This window comes from Macaca thibetana, chromosome 2 (genome assembly GCF_024542745.1).
Source record: "Macaca thibetana thibetana isolate TM-01 chromosome 2, ASM2454274v1, whole genome shotgun sequence".
Lineage (NCBI taxonomy): Eukaryota > Metazoa > Chordata > Mammalia > Primates > Cercopithecidae > Macaca > Macaca thibetana.
In genome coordinates this window covers 23,952,693-23,968,846 of record NC_065579.1, presented here as the reverse complement: position 1 = coordinate 23,968,846, position 16,154 = coordinate 23,952,693, and the positions used below count along the sequence as shown (strand labels likewise).

General features: G+C 39.4%; 1 protein-coding gene and 1 long non-coding RNA gene across 18 annotated transcripts in view; one reads left to right on the top strand and one right to left on the bottom strand.

Annotated features, from left to right (window-relative positions):
• THRB (thyroid hormone receptor beta) overlaps nucleotides 1-16,154 on the bottom strand; it is a 371,482-nt gene that overhangs the window by 27,070 nt on the left and 328,258 nt on the right. For all 17 annotated transcript variants that reach the window (XM_050779475.1, XM_050779478.1, XM_050779473.1 and 14 more), the window contains 2 exons: nucleotides 7,721-7,821; nucleotides 1,968-2,115 (listed from right to left, as the gene is read on the bottom strand). In XM_050779475.1, the coding sequence (XP_050635432.1) occupies nucleotides 1,968-2,115; nucleotides 7,721-7,821 (249 nt within the window). The remainder of the gene's footprint in view (nucleotides 1-1,967; nucleotides 2,116-7,720; nucleotides 7,822-16,154) is intronic.
• The window catches only part of LOC126948108 (uncharacterized), a 119,075-nt gene that overhangs the window by 72,397 nt on the left and 30,524 nt on the right, over nucleotides 1-16,154 (top strand). The window lies entirely within an intron of this gene.

Sequence of the window (16,154 nt, the reverse complement as noted above, 5' to 3'; positions counted from 1 at the left end):
GGAGCTTAGAGGTCATCTAGTCCTACTCTCTCTTTTCAAAGAAAGAAGAAGAAATTGATCCAGAGAGGTCGTGACTTGCCTAAAGTCACAGAGCAAGTTAATGGCAGAGCCAAGGCAAGACCCAGGACTCCTGACTCCAGTTCTACGACATCACTGTCCTAGGGCCATTTCTTGATGAAGGTGTGACCTGGTAGGAAAAGAAAAAAAGCAAACATAGCAAGAGAAGGAGAACCAAGGTGCCTAGCTAGTCCACCATTTAAATATTCTAATTTAAAGAGGATATTAAATTACAGGTCATTTAGATTTGATTGGATTGTCAAAGTCATGTGAGAGCTTACAAATGAGGACAATATGAATGAGCCCTGTTAAGTCATTTTGGTTCAGTTACTAAAGGGAAAGGAGGAATGGTAATAATACCCTCAGTCCCTTCCCAAATGCTTCAGGTGTGCCAGGACTGTTGCATTTGATGAACATTATCTAATTTAATCTTGAAAACAGCTCTACAAGGTAGGCAATGGTTTCACAGAAGGAAAATCTCGGCTTAATTCCAAAGGTCACACAGCTAGTAAGTGACAGATCTGGGACTCGAACAGAAGTTTTTCTGATTAGAAAGCCTGAGCTCTTAGAATCCCTCACAGGCAAGTAAGGGGCACTCAAAATTTATTTCCATACAGTCTAGATTAACCCTGAGTTTTTAAACCTCATAGACACTCATATCTTAAACTTCTCAATAAAGCACTGACGTGGATATTCAATAATAAGTTTGTCATAGTAGCATATCTAAGTATTTGGCTCTAAGTCAATCATATTCACATATCCTTATCAGGCATATTGTTGGCAAGGGCTAAAGGCCTGTAAGAGATAAAGATAAAGAACATACTCAGCCAGAGGTGGGGATTAACCCAGGATTTCCAGCCTAACACCCTAACATAACCCTCTTCCTTTTTAAAGATTCTCCATTCCTTCTTCTTTAATGGGCAAACCAGAACATTTCACAGATTTTTTTTTTTCTCAGTGAAAGAACTCTATTTCTCACATAAATGTGAGCCATGATTATTTCTTTCATCAGGAAAAATCCTCACTGTATTTTCTTTTTTCTCTCTTAATTTTTTATCTTTCTTTTTATTTTTAGTTTTTAACCAATAGTTGGAATCTCTCACTGATGTGCAAAAAATTTATGCTGGTAGAAATCATTAATACTGATGCCTGGCAAAAGGGAGGCCACACATTCTGAATGACATGATTCTTATTTTTATGATTAGATTAATTAAAGTGACTGGTGTAAATCCCTCGCCCAGTGTGGGGAGAAGAGACCCCAAGGGCTAATCTTGCCACCATATGCTGTAGCACTTTGAAAACTGGGTAGGACGACTTCAGCTCGGAATGTCTTTATTGCTAAAAATATAACAAACAACCAACTGCAGGATGACTCATGCAATAGCACTCAACTTTGCATTCTTCAGAAATTTCTGAACACGATGTTTTCTGCCAGTGCCCCATCTCCAAAAATGTCCATTAAATAAACTCCTTGTCTCTGCTCCTGAAAAAATATTAGGACTAGTCCCTGAGGCTCTACCCCACGTGAACACTGTGTATAGAATGATACCTTATCAAGGTAAATGGACCAGACCTCCCATTTGTAATCTCTGTCTCAAACAGAGTGTTGCCAACAGCTAGGCCTGCAAATGCGATAGGGATAATCTAACAGCATTTTCTCTTCCATCATCCATACTTTGAGAGTTAGGAGGTGATATGACAGGGTAGGACGGAACCCACCCAGCAATGGCTCCCACCTCCCTTTCAGGGCAAGCCTGGTTGTGGGGAGTGAAGGGTATATGCGAAAGTAAGGTATTCCCTTCTCTGTCCCCATGGGTTCCTGCTTTCTTTTCTGCCCAGTCGATCCCCTTGAACCAAACTCTTTCCTAATCAACGTTCCTTGAATATGAAGCAAATGAAGATCTACTTACAATCTGTTGCCATGCCAACATAGATGCATTTCTTAAAGCGACATTCCTGGCACTGATTTCGCGTGACTTTGTCTATGACACATTTTCCTTCATATTTACAGGAATAGGATGGATGGAGATTTTTCTGAATGGTTCTTCTAAAGAAACCCTATTTGAAAAACAAAGACCCAAGACAACAGTTTCATATTTTCTAGAAATCAATGATTCTGGAATTTTGTGTCCATATAACTATGAGATGAATTGTTTCGGACCTTAACCTGTTTCTGGGCCTCTAGCTCCACATATTCAAATATAAGACAGTTGGCCCAGAAGGATCTAGTGAGTTCTAAATCTGAGCTGATGATGCCATAGGACTACAGAGTCAACACCTTTTTTTGGTATTTATTCAAGGAAAAGAGGCTAGTAGGAACATCTAGTGCTTGTTTTTATTTTTTCTAAATATTGAATGTATAAGTAAATTATATTGTTCTGTCTCATAGAGTGACATAATTGTGTTGCTAAAGGAAGCTATGAGGAGTTTTGCTACTTTATACTGGGTAATAAGAAAGCTCAAGACCAAGAAGAAAGTGAAAAAATGAAAAGAGATGGATACTTGCAATACTTTGTTAATTAAAAATCTAATAATAGTAATTAAACAGTTGTACTAGCTGGCTTCACGGATTTAGTTTAATACTTGTTTTTGACTCTTGAGACAGCCACGATCAGCTCACTTGGCCTTTCAAACAATAGGACTCAGGGAGTAGAACATTCCAGGTTTTCTACCAAGTTTTTCCCCATAGCTTATTGCATTGAGGTTTTCCTTTTATAACACTCTTTCTTTGGTATCTGTAGATATACACCTACAGGTTCAATGATTCTTCCTTCCTTAAGGCATGAGAGAGCACCTCTGTAGCATCTGGGGACACTAGGTGTGGGTGACTTAGGTAATATTCTCAAGAATGTGCAATACTAGAATTTTTCTGGACATGATCCTCAGGTTGAGACTGTCATCTGTATTGTAGGAATTAATAACAGTAGTGAGCACTTACTTTGAGGGCACATTGCAAAGTGCTGTAGAAACATTTGATATCCTTCTATCTTCCCTACAACCATGTAAGGGAGGTGCTCTAAATATTTCCATGGTAGGGATTAAAAAAGTAAACCTCAGACAGGCTAAGCCATTTGACCAAATCACATGGTAAGTACATGCAGAAACTTGGGTGGGATGGAAACCAGCCAGCAATGGTCCCCACCTCCCTTGCAACCCAGGAGTGGCACTCCACATCTTAATTGCTTAGCTGCTTCTATTATGTATAATGAAGTATATTTTACTGTATTACTTAAATGTTTTAGATGAACAGATTATAAATAGTCCTGTCCCACCCACTTAAAAAGTTCATTTTATCTGTTGGTAGAATAACAAGGCAAAATGAGTTTTTTAAAATGTAAAAAAATTTTAAAAAAATGTTTTTTTGAGACAGAGTCTCACTCTGTCACCCAGGCTGGAGTGCAGTGGTATGATCTTGGCTTATTACAACCTCCACCTGCAGGGTGCAAGTGGTTCTCATATCTTAGCATCCAGAGTAGCCGGGATTATAGGCATGAGCCACCACGCCTGGCTAATTTTTGTATTTTTAGTAGAGATGGGGTTTTGCCATGTTGGCCACGCTGGTCTTGAACTCCTGGCCTTAAGTGTTCTGTCCTCCTTGGCCTCCCAAAGTGCTGGGATTACAGGCATGAGCCACCATGCCCAGCTAATTTTTATATTTTTAGTAGAGATGCATTTTTGCCATATTGGCCAGGCTGGTCTCGAACACCCGGTCTCAAGTGATCTGCTCGCCTCCGCCTCCCTCCCAAAGTGCTGGGATTACAGGCATGAGCCACTGCGCCTGGTGGCAAAACAAGTTTTGATGGATGTTTTCTGCTAAGGCCTAAAGGGGGCCTCTAACTTTGTTAGATAAATGGTGGGAAATACCAGTTGACCTAGATTCAACCCACATTTTTATTATCCTGGTTAATGTTCTTTGGCTTTGATTATATACATATACCCTATTGCATATTCCTCCCTCAGGCACAAAAGCTCTTTCTTATTATGAAAATGTCCAAGGTAGGATGTTATATTGGGCAAAGCAGAATAAAATGGGAAAACATCAGGAATAACTGAAATGAACAGACTTGATTTTGGGGCATATATGCAAATCCCTTATCATTTCCATTGTTCAAGTTCTAACAGAAAACTGTCATATTATATTTGGGTTTTGTGTTCATAAGCACTTGAGTCCATTAATCTGAGTGATGTTGATACACTGTTATAAGATTCACTCAGTCACACACAGGGCAGCTGTTGGAGATGTTAGCAATGTTTTCCTGGGTGTGCAGGGTGGGCAAATCTTGCCAAAGCGTGAATGTCAGAGCATGCCATGAGAGTGAAAAACAAGTTTCCCTGCAAACCTCGCTTTTCTTTCTGTTACCCTCTGACCAAGGAGGGCAAAGGAGAACTAAAGAAACCCAGAGATTGCTGGCAAGATGTATGTAACAGACAGGGAGGAGAGGGGTAGGGTAGCACGCCTCCTTCTGGAGGAAACAACAATTTCCTAGAGGTAGAAATACCAAAGTCCAAGACATCCAGTAAGAATGCTGACTGCTTACCAGGATAGGAAGATTGTTAGTCTATCTGAAGTTGGGGAGACCCTTGTCTCCCTCATACTCTGATGCTGACTCATGTTCAGGGGTGGGGTTAGGGCAAGGAGTACATTGACCAGTAAGACCACGCTAAGCAGAGAATGAGGTGTGACACACCGGACCCCAGGGTTTTCCAAAAAGTTACTCTGTTCACTTTTTATTGGAATGAATGAAATAATTTATACTTTGCTTATTTCCACAAAAGAGTTGAGATAGCTAGCTCTGTTATACACTATACCATTTTTCTTTGGCCTATCTCTGATGACTTTTCTTGGGCACTTCATGGACCAAATCCTTTTAAAGAAGTTGGCCTTTCTTTTTTTTTTTCTTCTTGAAATGTTGGCCTTTCTTAAGCTGTAATTAAAGTACATTTTGACGTATGATAAGGAACCACTTCATTTTAAAAAGTAACAGATAGTAACTCTTGGAAGTGGACTTGAAGACATTTAAACAGTCTACTTATTAAAAAAAAATCCTTTTAGAGATGAGCTGACAAAAGAGATGCCCTGGGCAATAAATAAGGACATATATTTCATTGATGATTTGTTTGGTAAGAAGAGGTCTTGCTTTTATAGACCAGTATCAGACATGTTTCTTTGCATTCTGAGAAGAACTGTATCCATTTTTTAGTACTTTGAGATGATGCACTGATCAATGTGAAAAGGAGATAACTCACTCTTCTAGTTCACTATTCTGGCAGCTGTTAAAAAACTTTGGTTCTTCCTCTAACAATAGTTTGCTGTGGGACAGTATCAACATCCTTTCTACAAAAGGTGCGTAAAAACTTGGATATCACAACAGACATGACATTTCCAAAAGATTTCACTCTTCTCAGGGTGAAAATTGGCAAAAAGGATTCTCTCCATACACATTGCAAGTATGGGGTAGAAATATTTTTAAATTACAGGTTTGAATAAACAGTATAGGAAACAACCCTTTCATCTTTCACCACTCTTAAACACCGTGTGTCTCATTTGGAAAACTCATTTGTCTTTTTCCAAGATGCTTTGTCATTACATGATGGGATCTGCACAAGTGCCCTGGGAAGGCTCTTTTCTGATTTTACAATGAAGGCAAACCTAGATACAGGATTCTGACCTGAAACAAAGGCACAGAGCCTGAAGTCTAGATTTTGCTACACTATTTCTTCTTCCAGCCTGGGCGACAGAGCGAGACTCTGTCTCAAAAAAAAAAAAAAAAAAAAAAAAAGAAAACCTCAGCTGATCCAGGCTCCAGACATCCTGTGATCTAGGGAGAACAGGCTAGCTGATTTCTTGATCATCCTGAAGACATATGTGAGGCAGGGATATGGGTTAATAGGCTCAATTCTCTCTTTGTTTAAGTCAATCACTAATAATGTATTGTCCTCTGTAAGGCACATTCACTCTTTAGAGTCATTTTGGGGAATTAAGTATTAAATGGAAAGTATTAAATGGAATTCCATATTAAATGGAATTAGGATCTCTCTCCCAGAATTCTAAATTTCCCATTATGCACTGATTTAGAACCTTAGTGCTGCATCTAAGGTAGGGAAAGCCTTATGAATTGGGACTAATTTAGAGAAAAGTCTAGTTTGAATTGTCGAACTTTTGGAATGAGAGTAGGTACCTAAAGTTATGAAGATTTATTACTTTCAAATCAAGCCAATAAAACTACTTTCATGAGACTGTCTGCAAGTCTCTAATTAATAAATAGCCAGGACTTACTTGTAATTAGATTCCTTAAATTCCCTAAGACATTATTTCCATAGATGTAATGGCCACCTTTAGCCCAGTCTTTGTTAAAGGACTACAAATTCCAGATCAAAGGGGTCTGGATAAATGAGAACATGTTAGACCACATTTCAAAAAACAGTCTTGCAACCTTAGAAATTGCCCCTTTCCAATGGTTGTATTATCTCAAACTTTTTTACAGCCTTCTCCTAAATGTTTCCTAATTTCATGTACAAAACATAGGGAATTTGCAAGGAAAATCTTCCATTAGGGAAAAAGAAAACTCCTTAATTTGAAACTGAGCTAACATGTCAATTTGGTGGCTTTACGAGCAAGGGTAGGAACAAAGGGGGGCAGTTGGAGAAGGGGAAGAAGAGGAGAAGAGGTAAGGTGGATGAGAGAGGAGGGAAGGTGAAATGTTTTATACATTTAATACAATTTTTGCTTTAGGGTTTACATCTTCTGATAATTTAGTTTTAAATATAAGAGGTAAAAAAGAGAAGGTATTTAACAAGTAAACAATTTAAAAAGTCCTTCCCTGACTTTAAATACTTCTTTACTTATGAAACATTAGCTGAACAAACACTAAATACAGCATTGGGTCAAGCTTTTCCCTTTATGGTGGATTTCATTTTCAAGGCTAGATCGTTGGACCAAAAGATATTTTCCAGAAACCTTATCTCGATTTTGTTGATGAAGTCTTGTAAGTAGGCCAATTTAGGCTGAGTTTCAGGAAGTGAATGGACTGTTGATCACTGGCATATTCTTGTCAAGTATTTCCTGCAGATAGGACTGTACAGAACAAAATTAGCTGATGGATGACCAGAATCTACTTAGTCACTGCAGGCTGTGCGAAAAGCCAATTTGGATAATTTCAGAACATAACTGAATCTAAGTAGCCTCAAAGATATTCCCTACTGGAACCCTTGAAAATGAGCATATTCATTCAGACTAACAGCAGAAAACAGCCTGTGGTAGAGTAAACTCTGTCTCTTCCAACACTGTAGATAAAACAAGAGGAGAAACAGTTATTTCTCAGGATGACAACATGTTAAAAAGGACCTATGCTTTATAAACCCAAAGTAAGAGTTTTATTAATTTCTTTTTATTTTATGGATTCTCTTTCTGTTTTAAGAACACTTGCAGAAGTAAAGAAACCAGACAGCACACTCATTTAGTTATTTATGATTTGGGAAAAAAATTCAGTTCTTGAACATGTCAAAAATGAAGAGCACAACCAGACACCTAGATGATCACAGGCCATGGATGTTAGGATTTGGTTTTAATTTGAACTTAAACTTAATGTTGCATTCTGGAGGAGCACTGGGAGGGGGACGGGAGCTGGGCTAAGCTCCATGCTCGTGGACCCAGGGCAATTACCTTGCAGCCTTCACACGTGATACAGCGGTAGTGATACCCAGTGGCTTTGTCACCACACACTACACAGAGCTCGTCCTTGTCTAAGTAACTGGGGATGTACCCTGTGAAGGAAATAAAAGAAGGAATATTAAAAAACAATATATGAACGTCAAAGAGACACTGTAGCTAAGATTGCTAGACCGGAGACAAAACTGACTTGCCAGAAGGAGACGACAACAGTAAAGACTTAGTGAAACCAAACAGTAAGAATTTTATACTCATAGTGTAAACATAGGCCCAGGATTTCAGAATGCCTTGGAAATAACTCACACCTATAATCCCAGCACTTTGGGAGGCCGAGGCAGGCGGATCATCTGGGGTCAGGAGTTCAAGACCAGCTTGGCCAAAGTGGCAAAACCCTGTCTCTACTAAAAATGCACATAATTAGCCGGGCATGGTGGCAGGCACCTGTAATTCCAGCTACTCAGGAGGCTGAGGCAAGAGAATCACTTGAACCCGGGAAGTAGAGGTTGCAGTGAGCTGAGATTGCACCATTGCACTCCAGCCTGGGGAGCAAGAGCAAAATCTGCCTAAAAAAAAGAGAAAAGAAATAGCTGTGATCACTTGCTGTGCAGGTAGGAATGGCAGGAAGGCTGCAGAGCCAGTGACTCAAGCAGAGGGGCCAGGATTTGAGCACTGTGAGTTCTAGATAACACGATCTCTTTAACAAGGCTTATTTCAAAACCTGTTTTCAAAAGATTTGATCCACTTTGGAATCACAGTACCATGCAATAAATTCAGGAAACTTTATAGCTGGAAGAGTCCCAGGAGATGACGAAGCCCTTGAAAGGTGAAGAAACAGGCCTGCAGAAGTTTGGCCTTCCTCAGGGTCACACTGGAAATTACCAGCAGGATTAAAACCCAGGTCTCTTAATTTCTAGCCCTCCAGTATAATATGCTGGTCTTTTTCTAAATATAGAGAGTTAACTTTAAGTAGAATGAATTTTGCCCCCTAAAAAAATTAGGTAAACTTGTGATATTATGATATGCAATCCAACAACACTGGATAGTGTGAAATAACAGGTTTTGTTTATTAAGAAAAAAGGAAAATCTAAACATGATAACTCTCTTTTTTAGTGGACAATGAGTTTATTAGTTTAAATTCCTTGACCCAGGAAGCTAAAAAGCACAAAAGCAGAAGCTTCCTGTTTCGCTCTTGTCTTTGCTCTTTTCCCCTCCTGTGGAGAGGATGCCGAGACACAAGATGCTGATTCAGGAGGGCAGGTTCATTCTCACCTGTATCAATGGTTTGCCATCGATAAATTGTGTGATACATAGAATCACACAGCTTAACATAAGACCAAACAATCAAAATGAGGCAGGATTGGTTGGGATGTGAAGAAGCAAGAGGCTGAGAAACAATCCTTTCTCCTGATCATGGCCCTTACGAAGTTTTTTGACTCAGTAAACTCTTCATTCCAATAAAGATTAGCTAGGTTGAAATGACTGATGCCTTACTGTGTATTTTACCATGACATTTCATAGACCTTTTATTAAATTAGGTCAGTTGCCGAAGTCTTGCTTTTCAGAAAAAAAGCCATTAAGGAAACAATGAAATAAATCCTTTTCATAATTTCTTAGAAATTATTTTGCTCAAACTTTACTTTAGAAAAATGTTCCTTCTTGGGAGGCAGAAAATTGACTTGAAAGTGAGGTTTAGTAATGTACAGGATTGTATTTTTAAATATCACAGCTTTTCTTAGTTTACTTTTGCATCATGCAAACCATGATGCATCTGTTGAGTTCACTGCAAGGGTTTCAAAACTCTCGTCAGTCATTTTTAAAATGGGAATCCTGGGAAGGATCTGGGCAGAGAAAAAAATGGAACTAGAATGCTTTGTGTGTTCATTCAGTGATTTATCTATGAACTGCATTTATTTAGCATCTACATGTGCTTAGCATTGTTCTAGGTGCTGAAAATATAAAAATGAGTAAGACATGGTTTCTTCTTTTGGAAATTCATAAGCTGAGTTCTGTTTCTGTAGCCTTGGTCATTCCTCAGTGAGAAAAAGAGAGGTGAAAATGAAGAGAAGAACATGAAAAGATGCTCAACATCAATGCAGGGAAATGCAAATCAAAACCACAATGAGATACCACTTTATACTCACTGGTACGGTTTTAACAAAAATGACAGTCACAAGTGTTGGTAAGGACGTGTGCTCATGTGCTTTTGTGTGCATATAAAGACCTACTTATAAAACACAAAGTAACTTTTAAACCACAAAGTAACTCAATTAGGAAAACAGGCCCCTTCCTGGTAGAGGCAGATGGACTATACAGACCCATACTGTCAAAAAAGCTACATCTTGACCTCTTATACCTCGAGGTTATATGCAACTAATCCAACAGAATGAAGACTTTTATGTTCTTGGTATCAAGTACAGAATGCAGAGATAAGGGAAAAAGCACAAGTCATTTCTGTCTAATCTCAGGTATAAGAATCAATTGTAATGTAGTTGAACACTGTTGTACTTGTGGGACATGACTTGGTAGGGGTCAATGAACAAAGTGTCCAAGAACATTAACCAGAGTTGGGAAGATGCAGGTAGCTCCCCCTCACCTCATATTTCCCCACCCTGTCTCATGAGACCTGCTGACTTTATCTTTTGGCATTGGCAGCCGGACACTGAAGATTTATTCCTACTTGTAATTCAAAAATTTATGTAGATGGTGTTTAAGGTTCTTGTGGAATCCAACAATAATTAAATCAGTGACTGGAATGGACTCCTTTCATTTACTGACTGCTAGGCTGAGAGGTGGTGTGCTTTACTCTCTTATTTCTCCTAGATATCTTCTTCATGGGTGGAGGTGATTAAATGTCTTTAGTTAAATCATCAAGCCTTCTACAGAAACATCTACTTAAGTTGGTTGCAGTTGCTTACATGATCATACTAGTGCGCCCCACACCTTGCTTTCTTTTCTTTAAAATATTAACTTTAAACCATCTAATTTATCTAAAACAGTCACCACAGGCAATGATACATCAATCATTATGCTTAAGTCCATTATTCTTCATTAAATAACTTCCATCAGGAAATAACGTCCCACACATAGTGACTAGGTAGGTGAGGATTCTCTTAAAGTTACTGAACACAATTGACAATGTTACATACTAACCAATTCTCCTAGAGAACTTAACCATCTTTTGCTGTTGTATTTAAGTGTCTCCATCATTTTCCTTTGTCATACTCACCAAATGAGTTACACAATGGTCAATATGCCAAACCAAGGAAAATTCACATGTATCATTAGTTTTGTTGCCAAGAGTGGACACTAATGAGGGTCATAATGTCAGTGTTGGGTTCTGCCTAGAAACAAATACCACAGACACAATCCTGGAAGCTACAACTGTTCATCTGAGGAACTGCATCTGCTAGTTGTCCCGGATGACTGCTAAAGAAGCCTGGTCAATAACCCTCCAGAAAAAAATTAAGGTCCATGACAATATATGATAGTTCAAAAATGATATATGTCCCCCAGCTCTTGTCTGCTCAGATGTATTATTTTTCAGATTAATACATTATGCTGCCACTTTATTAAGCATATTTTTATAAAAGCAAACTCCATCTGTTTGTTCAACAAAGGACTTGAGATTTTTTCAGTTGACATTTGGCAATGTCTGCTTAATTGCTAAGTATTATCTTGCATATCTTGCAGTTAACGCTATTTAAAAAATATTCTCTGAGGGACTTGTCATGTAGAAGCGGAAAGTTTTGTACATTTGCACTACAAAGCATGCAACAGGTAGTAAGCTTAGCTTCTTGGTTGAAAACATATTCAATACTTTCTTCCCTATGGACAAGATCAGAAGACTGGCTAGTTTAATTCTTTTGAGTGAATTATAACAGAATCTCAGGTCCTAGGAGGAGAAACACTGGTTCCTCTTGTCACCTTAGCAGATACATGGCCCTTAGGGAAGAGAATATAAAGCAGATTAATCTTGAAGGTAGATCTAAAATATAAGGTGCTGCGTAGGACAGCAGATGTAGCAGCAAGGGAGGAGAGCTGAGTTCAGAGATCTTTTCCAAACTGGCAAATCTTACCATCTGTATAAGACCACTTGCCTAGCAGAACCAGTCCTGGCATCTTAAGGGAGGGGCTGTGATTTGTGGTAATGGGAAATACTTTGGGTAGCTCAGAGAAGTGAAGAAGTTCCATGTTGCTGATTCATCTTGTGAAACTGTCAACTCAGAGCCAGTAAGGACCCTAAGTATCTTGGGACGGGATAGAGGATGAGACTATATTTTGTCACCCCTCAGAAAGCTAAGTCATTAGCATGCTGAGTCACTCTTCTGATTTTATACTGAACCTCCTCAGTTCATCCTGCAGCTCAGACCTTCTGATTTAAGCTTTTTTTTTCCCCCCACCAGCACCTTCCCTACGTCATTTCTTTGCATACTTAAAAACTTTGAAAAGTTTATCCTTTAGCCTTTCCCCAACATACGAATCCTGATTCCTTTTATCTTTAATTCTTGGCAGTAGGTACCAAGCTGTACATCATGTTAATCTTTAACCCTGTGATAGACACTGTATTAAATTAAACCATCCGTTCATCCATTTGTTTATTTAACGGCATGTACGGGCGTACTGTGTGGAAGACACTTGATACAAACTTGAAATAGCATTAACTTTGGAGGCCTTCATCCAATGCTGTCTGCAAATTCTCAGCAGAGCTGCCCCAGGGGCTCCCATTTCACATGATATTTCCTCAGAACATGCACTGTTTTCCTGCCCTCCCTACCCCTGCTTGGGATCTTGGAGTCTCTTTCTTTACTCTTTGCCCTCTGGCTGGCTGGGCCATGGTGTTGGGGGACAGCAGACAATGGCTCCCCAGGCTTTGAACTCTGAAGCACTGGTGGGCGGAGGAGGGGTGAGCAGAAGGAGGACCAAGTAGAGGTGTCACTCTAGAAAAGGGGATGAGGATATGATGCCCAAAGGACCCTGGATTCTCATTGGAGGCTTTAGTGCAGAAAAAGGGACAACATGATGTTTGGATCATTTCTTCTGACTCAAGAATTCCTGAAACTAAAACATATTTTCAAAATTTCAATCTTTTTTAACTTTTATTTTTTGAGACAGGGACTCACTCTGTCACCCAGACTGGAGTGCAGTGGTATGACCATGGCTCACTGGAGCCTTGAACTCCTGGGCTCAAGCAGTCCTCCCACCTCACCTGCCTGAGTAGCTGGGACTACAGGTGCACGGCCACCACACCTGGCTAATTTTTAAGTTGTTTTGCAGAGATGGGGTCTTGCTATGTTTCCCAGGCTGGTCTTGAGCTCCTGGGTTCAAATCATCCTCCCATCTTGGCCTCCCAGAGTGTTGGGACTACAGGCGTAAGCCGCAGTGCCCAGCCTATTTTTTAATTTTTAGGGCCAGGTTTGGGCATAGTATAGTTTAATGTATAAGCAGTACCTAGTGAAATGTTCCTTTCGCGGTCCCTGTACATTCAAATCCTTAATAGCTGACATAACCTTTCAATCTACAATTAGAGGGAAAATATTTGCAGATGCAAATCACTCAAAAAGGAAATAGGTTGATATAATGCGTTTGAGTCAGAATATCCATCAAAAGGGCACACATTCTGGCAGCATACAACATTTGGCTTGCAGAGTGTTTTTTAAAATCTTAGCCAATTTTTAAAACCAGGAGATTTCATAAAACATACAGAATTCTTGCTTCATGTGAAAAACGGGAGGAAATGGCAATACTGAACCCAAATTCTCACAGTGTAACGATCAGCTGAACTGGGAAGGTAGCCCTGCTTCCCAAGAAACAGACGTCCTTTTTAGCTCTCCAGTCAGAACCTCTCCCAATTGTGTGCATCGGTTGCTATTTATTTTTGTTCTTGCATTATGCCTTTTCATAAATAAAGAAATATTTCACAGAATTCTTTATCTTTATCAAAAGTGGAAACACAAAAGTAGTTTGAGAAAAATGAGAACTTTTTTTTTTGAGGCGGGGAAGGGGAGAAGGATGAGTTTCACTCTTGTTGCCCAGGCTGGAGTGCAATGGCGTGATCTTGGCTCACTGCAACCTCCACCTCCTGGGTTCAAGTGATTCTCCTGCCTCAGCCTCCAGAGTTGCTGGGATTACAGGTGCCTGCCACCACACCCGGCGCCCAGCTATTTTTTGTTATTTTTAGTAGAGATGGGGTTTCATCATGTTGGTCACGCTGGTCTTGAAATCCTGACCTCCGGCAGTCTACCCGCTTCAGCCTCCCACAGTGCTGGGATTACAGGCGTGAGCCACTGCTCCCGGCTCGAGAACATATTTCTTCATGGAAGTGAGAAATATTCTTATCATATACTGTGTAAGCATTATGTGTCTTTGTTGAAAAATTTAAATTAATACAAAGGAAAATGCCATCTACAGATTAAATAGAAATAACACATCAATATAAATAAGGGGGTCCAGGAAAACCACATTTCCAATTATATACCTTTCCTTCCTATGATATGAAATGAAGGTACCCTTTAAAGTGCACATATTTAAGCATTTTTTCACGTCAACCAGGGCAGTGATTTACTGTCCCATGCATAGCAAGTGGTCAATACATAATTGCAAATGCCATTCAACTTAGGTAGTTTCACAATCCCTCCGTTGCCAAGGAGTAAAGCAAAAAGGACTCTTAGCCTCCATTCAAAATATACCTTAAAATTGCCATTACATTGAATATAATTAGAATTACAATTAAATGTTATATCATTTTTGGAAGAAAATTATTTCTCCATCAAATTTTACAATGGCCTTTGGCATAGCACAGCAAAATTGGAGCTTAGAATAAAATCTCAGTTAAATGAAAAGCTCAGATTCACAATTTTCATACTTCGGATTTCCCTATGTCTATTTCTCTGGTGACCTTTCTAATGACAAAGCCTGAGATGATAGGCAATTAAATTTATATCCCAAGGCACACTGTAAATTTGTCAGGCCCAAAATTAATGCACTGTGAAGTTCCTAAAATCAGCTCCTGATACCAGGGAGTAGATAAAGAAGAGGTAGCAGTTCAGTCCTTGGTCCTTCCGTGGACTTTGGCTTAACAATGCTCAGCTCTGCATGAGGGTGAAGTACCAAGAAAGGCCCTCCATGCTCCCTAATATCAGGCATTTAATCACTCCAAATTATTTTGGTATCAGTATCCACAAGCAGAATATGGCCCCATTTCTAGTTATAAAGTTCGCAAATTCACACGCACGTATCCTCTCCTTGGTGAGCCAGGTAAGGCACAGGCACTGATGACAATGATAAATAGCTAATGCATGTGGGACTTAATACCTAGGTTATGGGTTGACAGGTGCAGCAAACCACCATGGTGAATGTTTACTCATGTAATAAACCTGCATGTCCTGCACATGTATCCTGGAACTTAAAATAAAATTGAATTGAATTAAATTAAATTAAAAGAAAAAAATTAAATTATTGTAAGACAGCTTTCTCTCTTTCTCTCTCTCTCGCTCTCTCTCTCTCGCATACTTGGAGGCATTGGAGTTGTAGAACCCTGGTATTGATGAGATCATTTCCTGTTTTAAAAGAGGGCATGAATTAGAAAGCAGGAAGGCAAAGTCGTTAGAAGAGTGGGGAGGGAGCAGAAAGTCACTAGAGATAGGTGATAGTTGCCTCTGATTTTGCTGTTAGAAGCAATTTATAGCTTTGGGCTCATGCAGAAGCACCCACAGTTATGTCATGCCCTGAATCCTAGAGAAACACAAGTGTCATTTCTTTACCTGAAAATCCATTCAGAATGGGATTCAAAGTTATAGCTCTAAAAATGTGGGCTATCAGCCCTTCAGCCTTATGTTACACAAAAGAGAAGGAGCTGTTGCATTTGTCATCAGAACACCATCACTGTCGTTATGAGCTGTGCTGCTCTCCCTGCAGGTGTATCCTGTAGTCACGTGGATGTGCGCTTTAGGGAGTGCAAAATAAAAGAGGTTGATGCTTTTGTGGTGCTTATGATCTAGATAGATTTGACATAAATAAGCAAACATGAGGAGAACCCAAATCCCAACAATGGAAATGAGCTATGACATGTATGTAAGTATTATGTTGCATGTATATATAGTTATGTAGGTTCAGGTGTACTCCACTTTGACAGAAGTCAATATATGAACATTTAAATATGATATTTGGAAATGGAGGAGGGATTTTAATATTATAAAAAATCCTTTATGAAAGATCCTTTACTTCAGATATTCTCCAAGTAGTAAGTTCTTCACCATTAATGCAGTGGTCCTCAAGTGGAGGTGATTTTGCCTCCCAGGGGACATTTGGCAAAGTCTGGAGACATTTTTAGTTGCCACAATTTTCTGTGTGTGTGTGTGTGTGTGTGTGTGTGTGTGTGTGTGTGTGTATGTGTGTTTGCTACTGGTGTCCAGTGGGAAGAGGGGCCAGG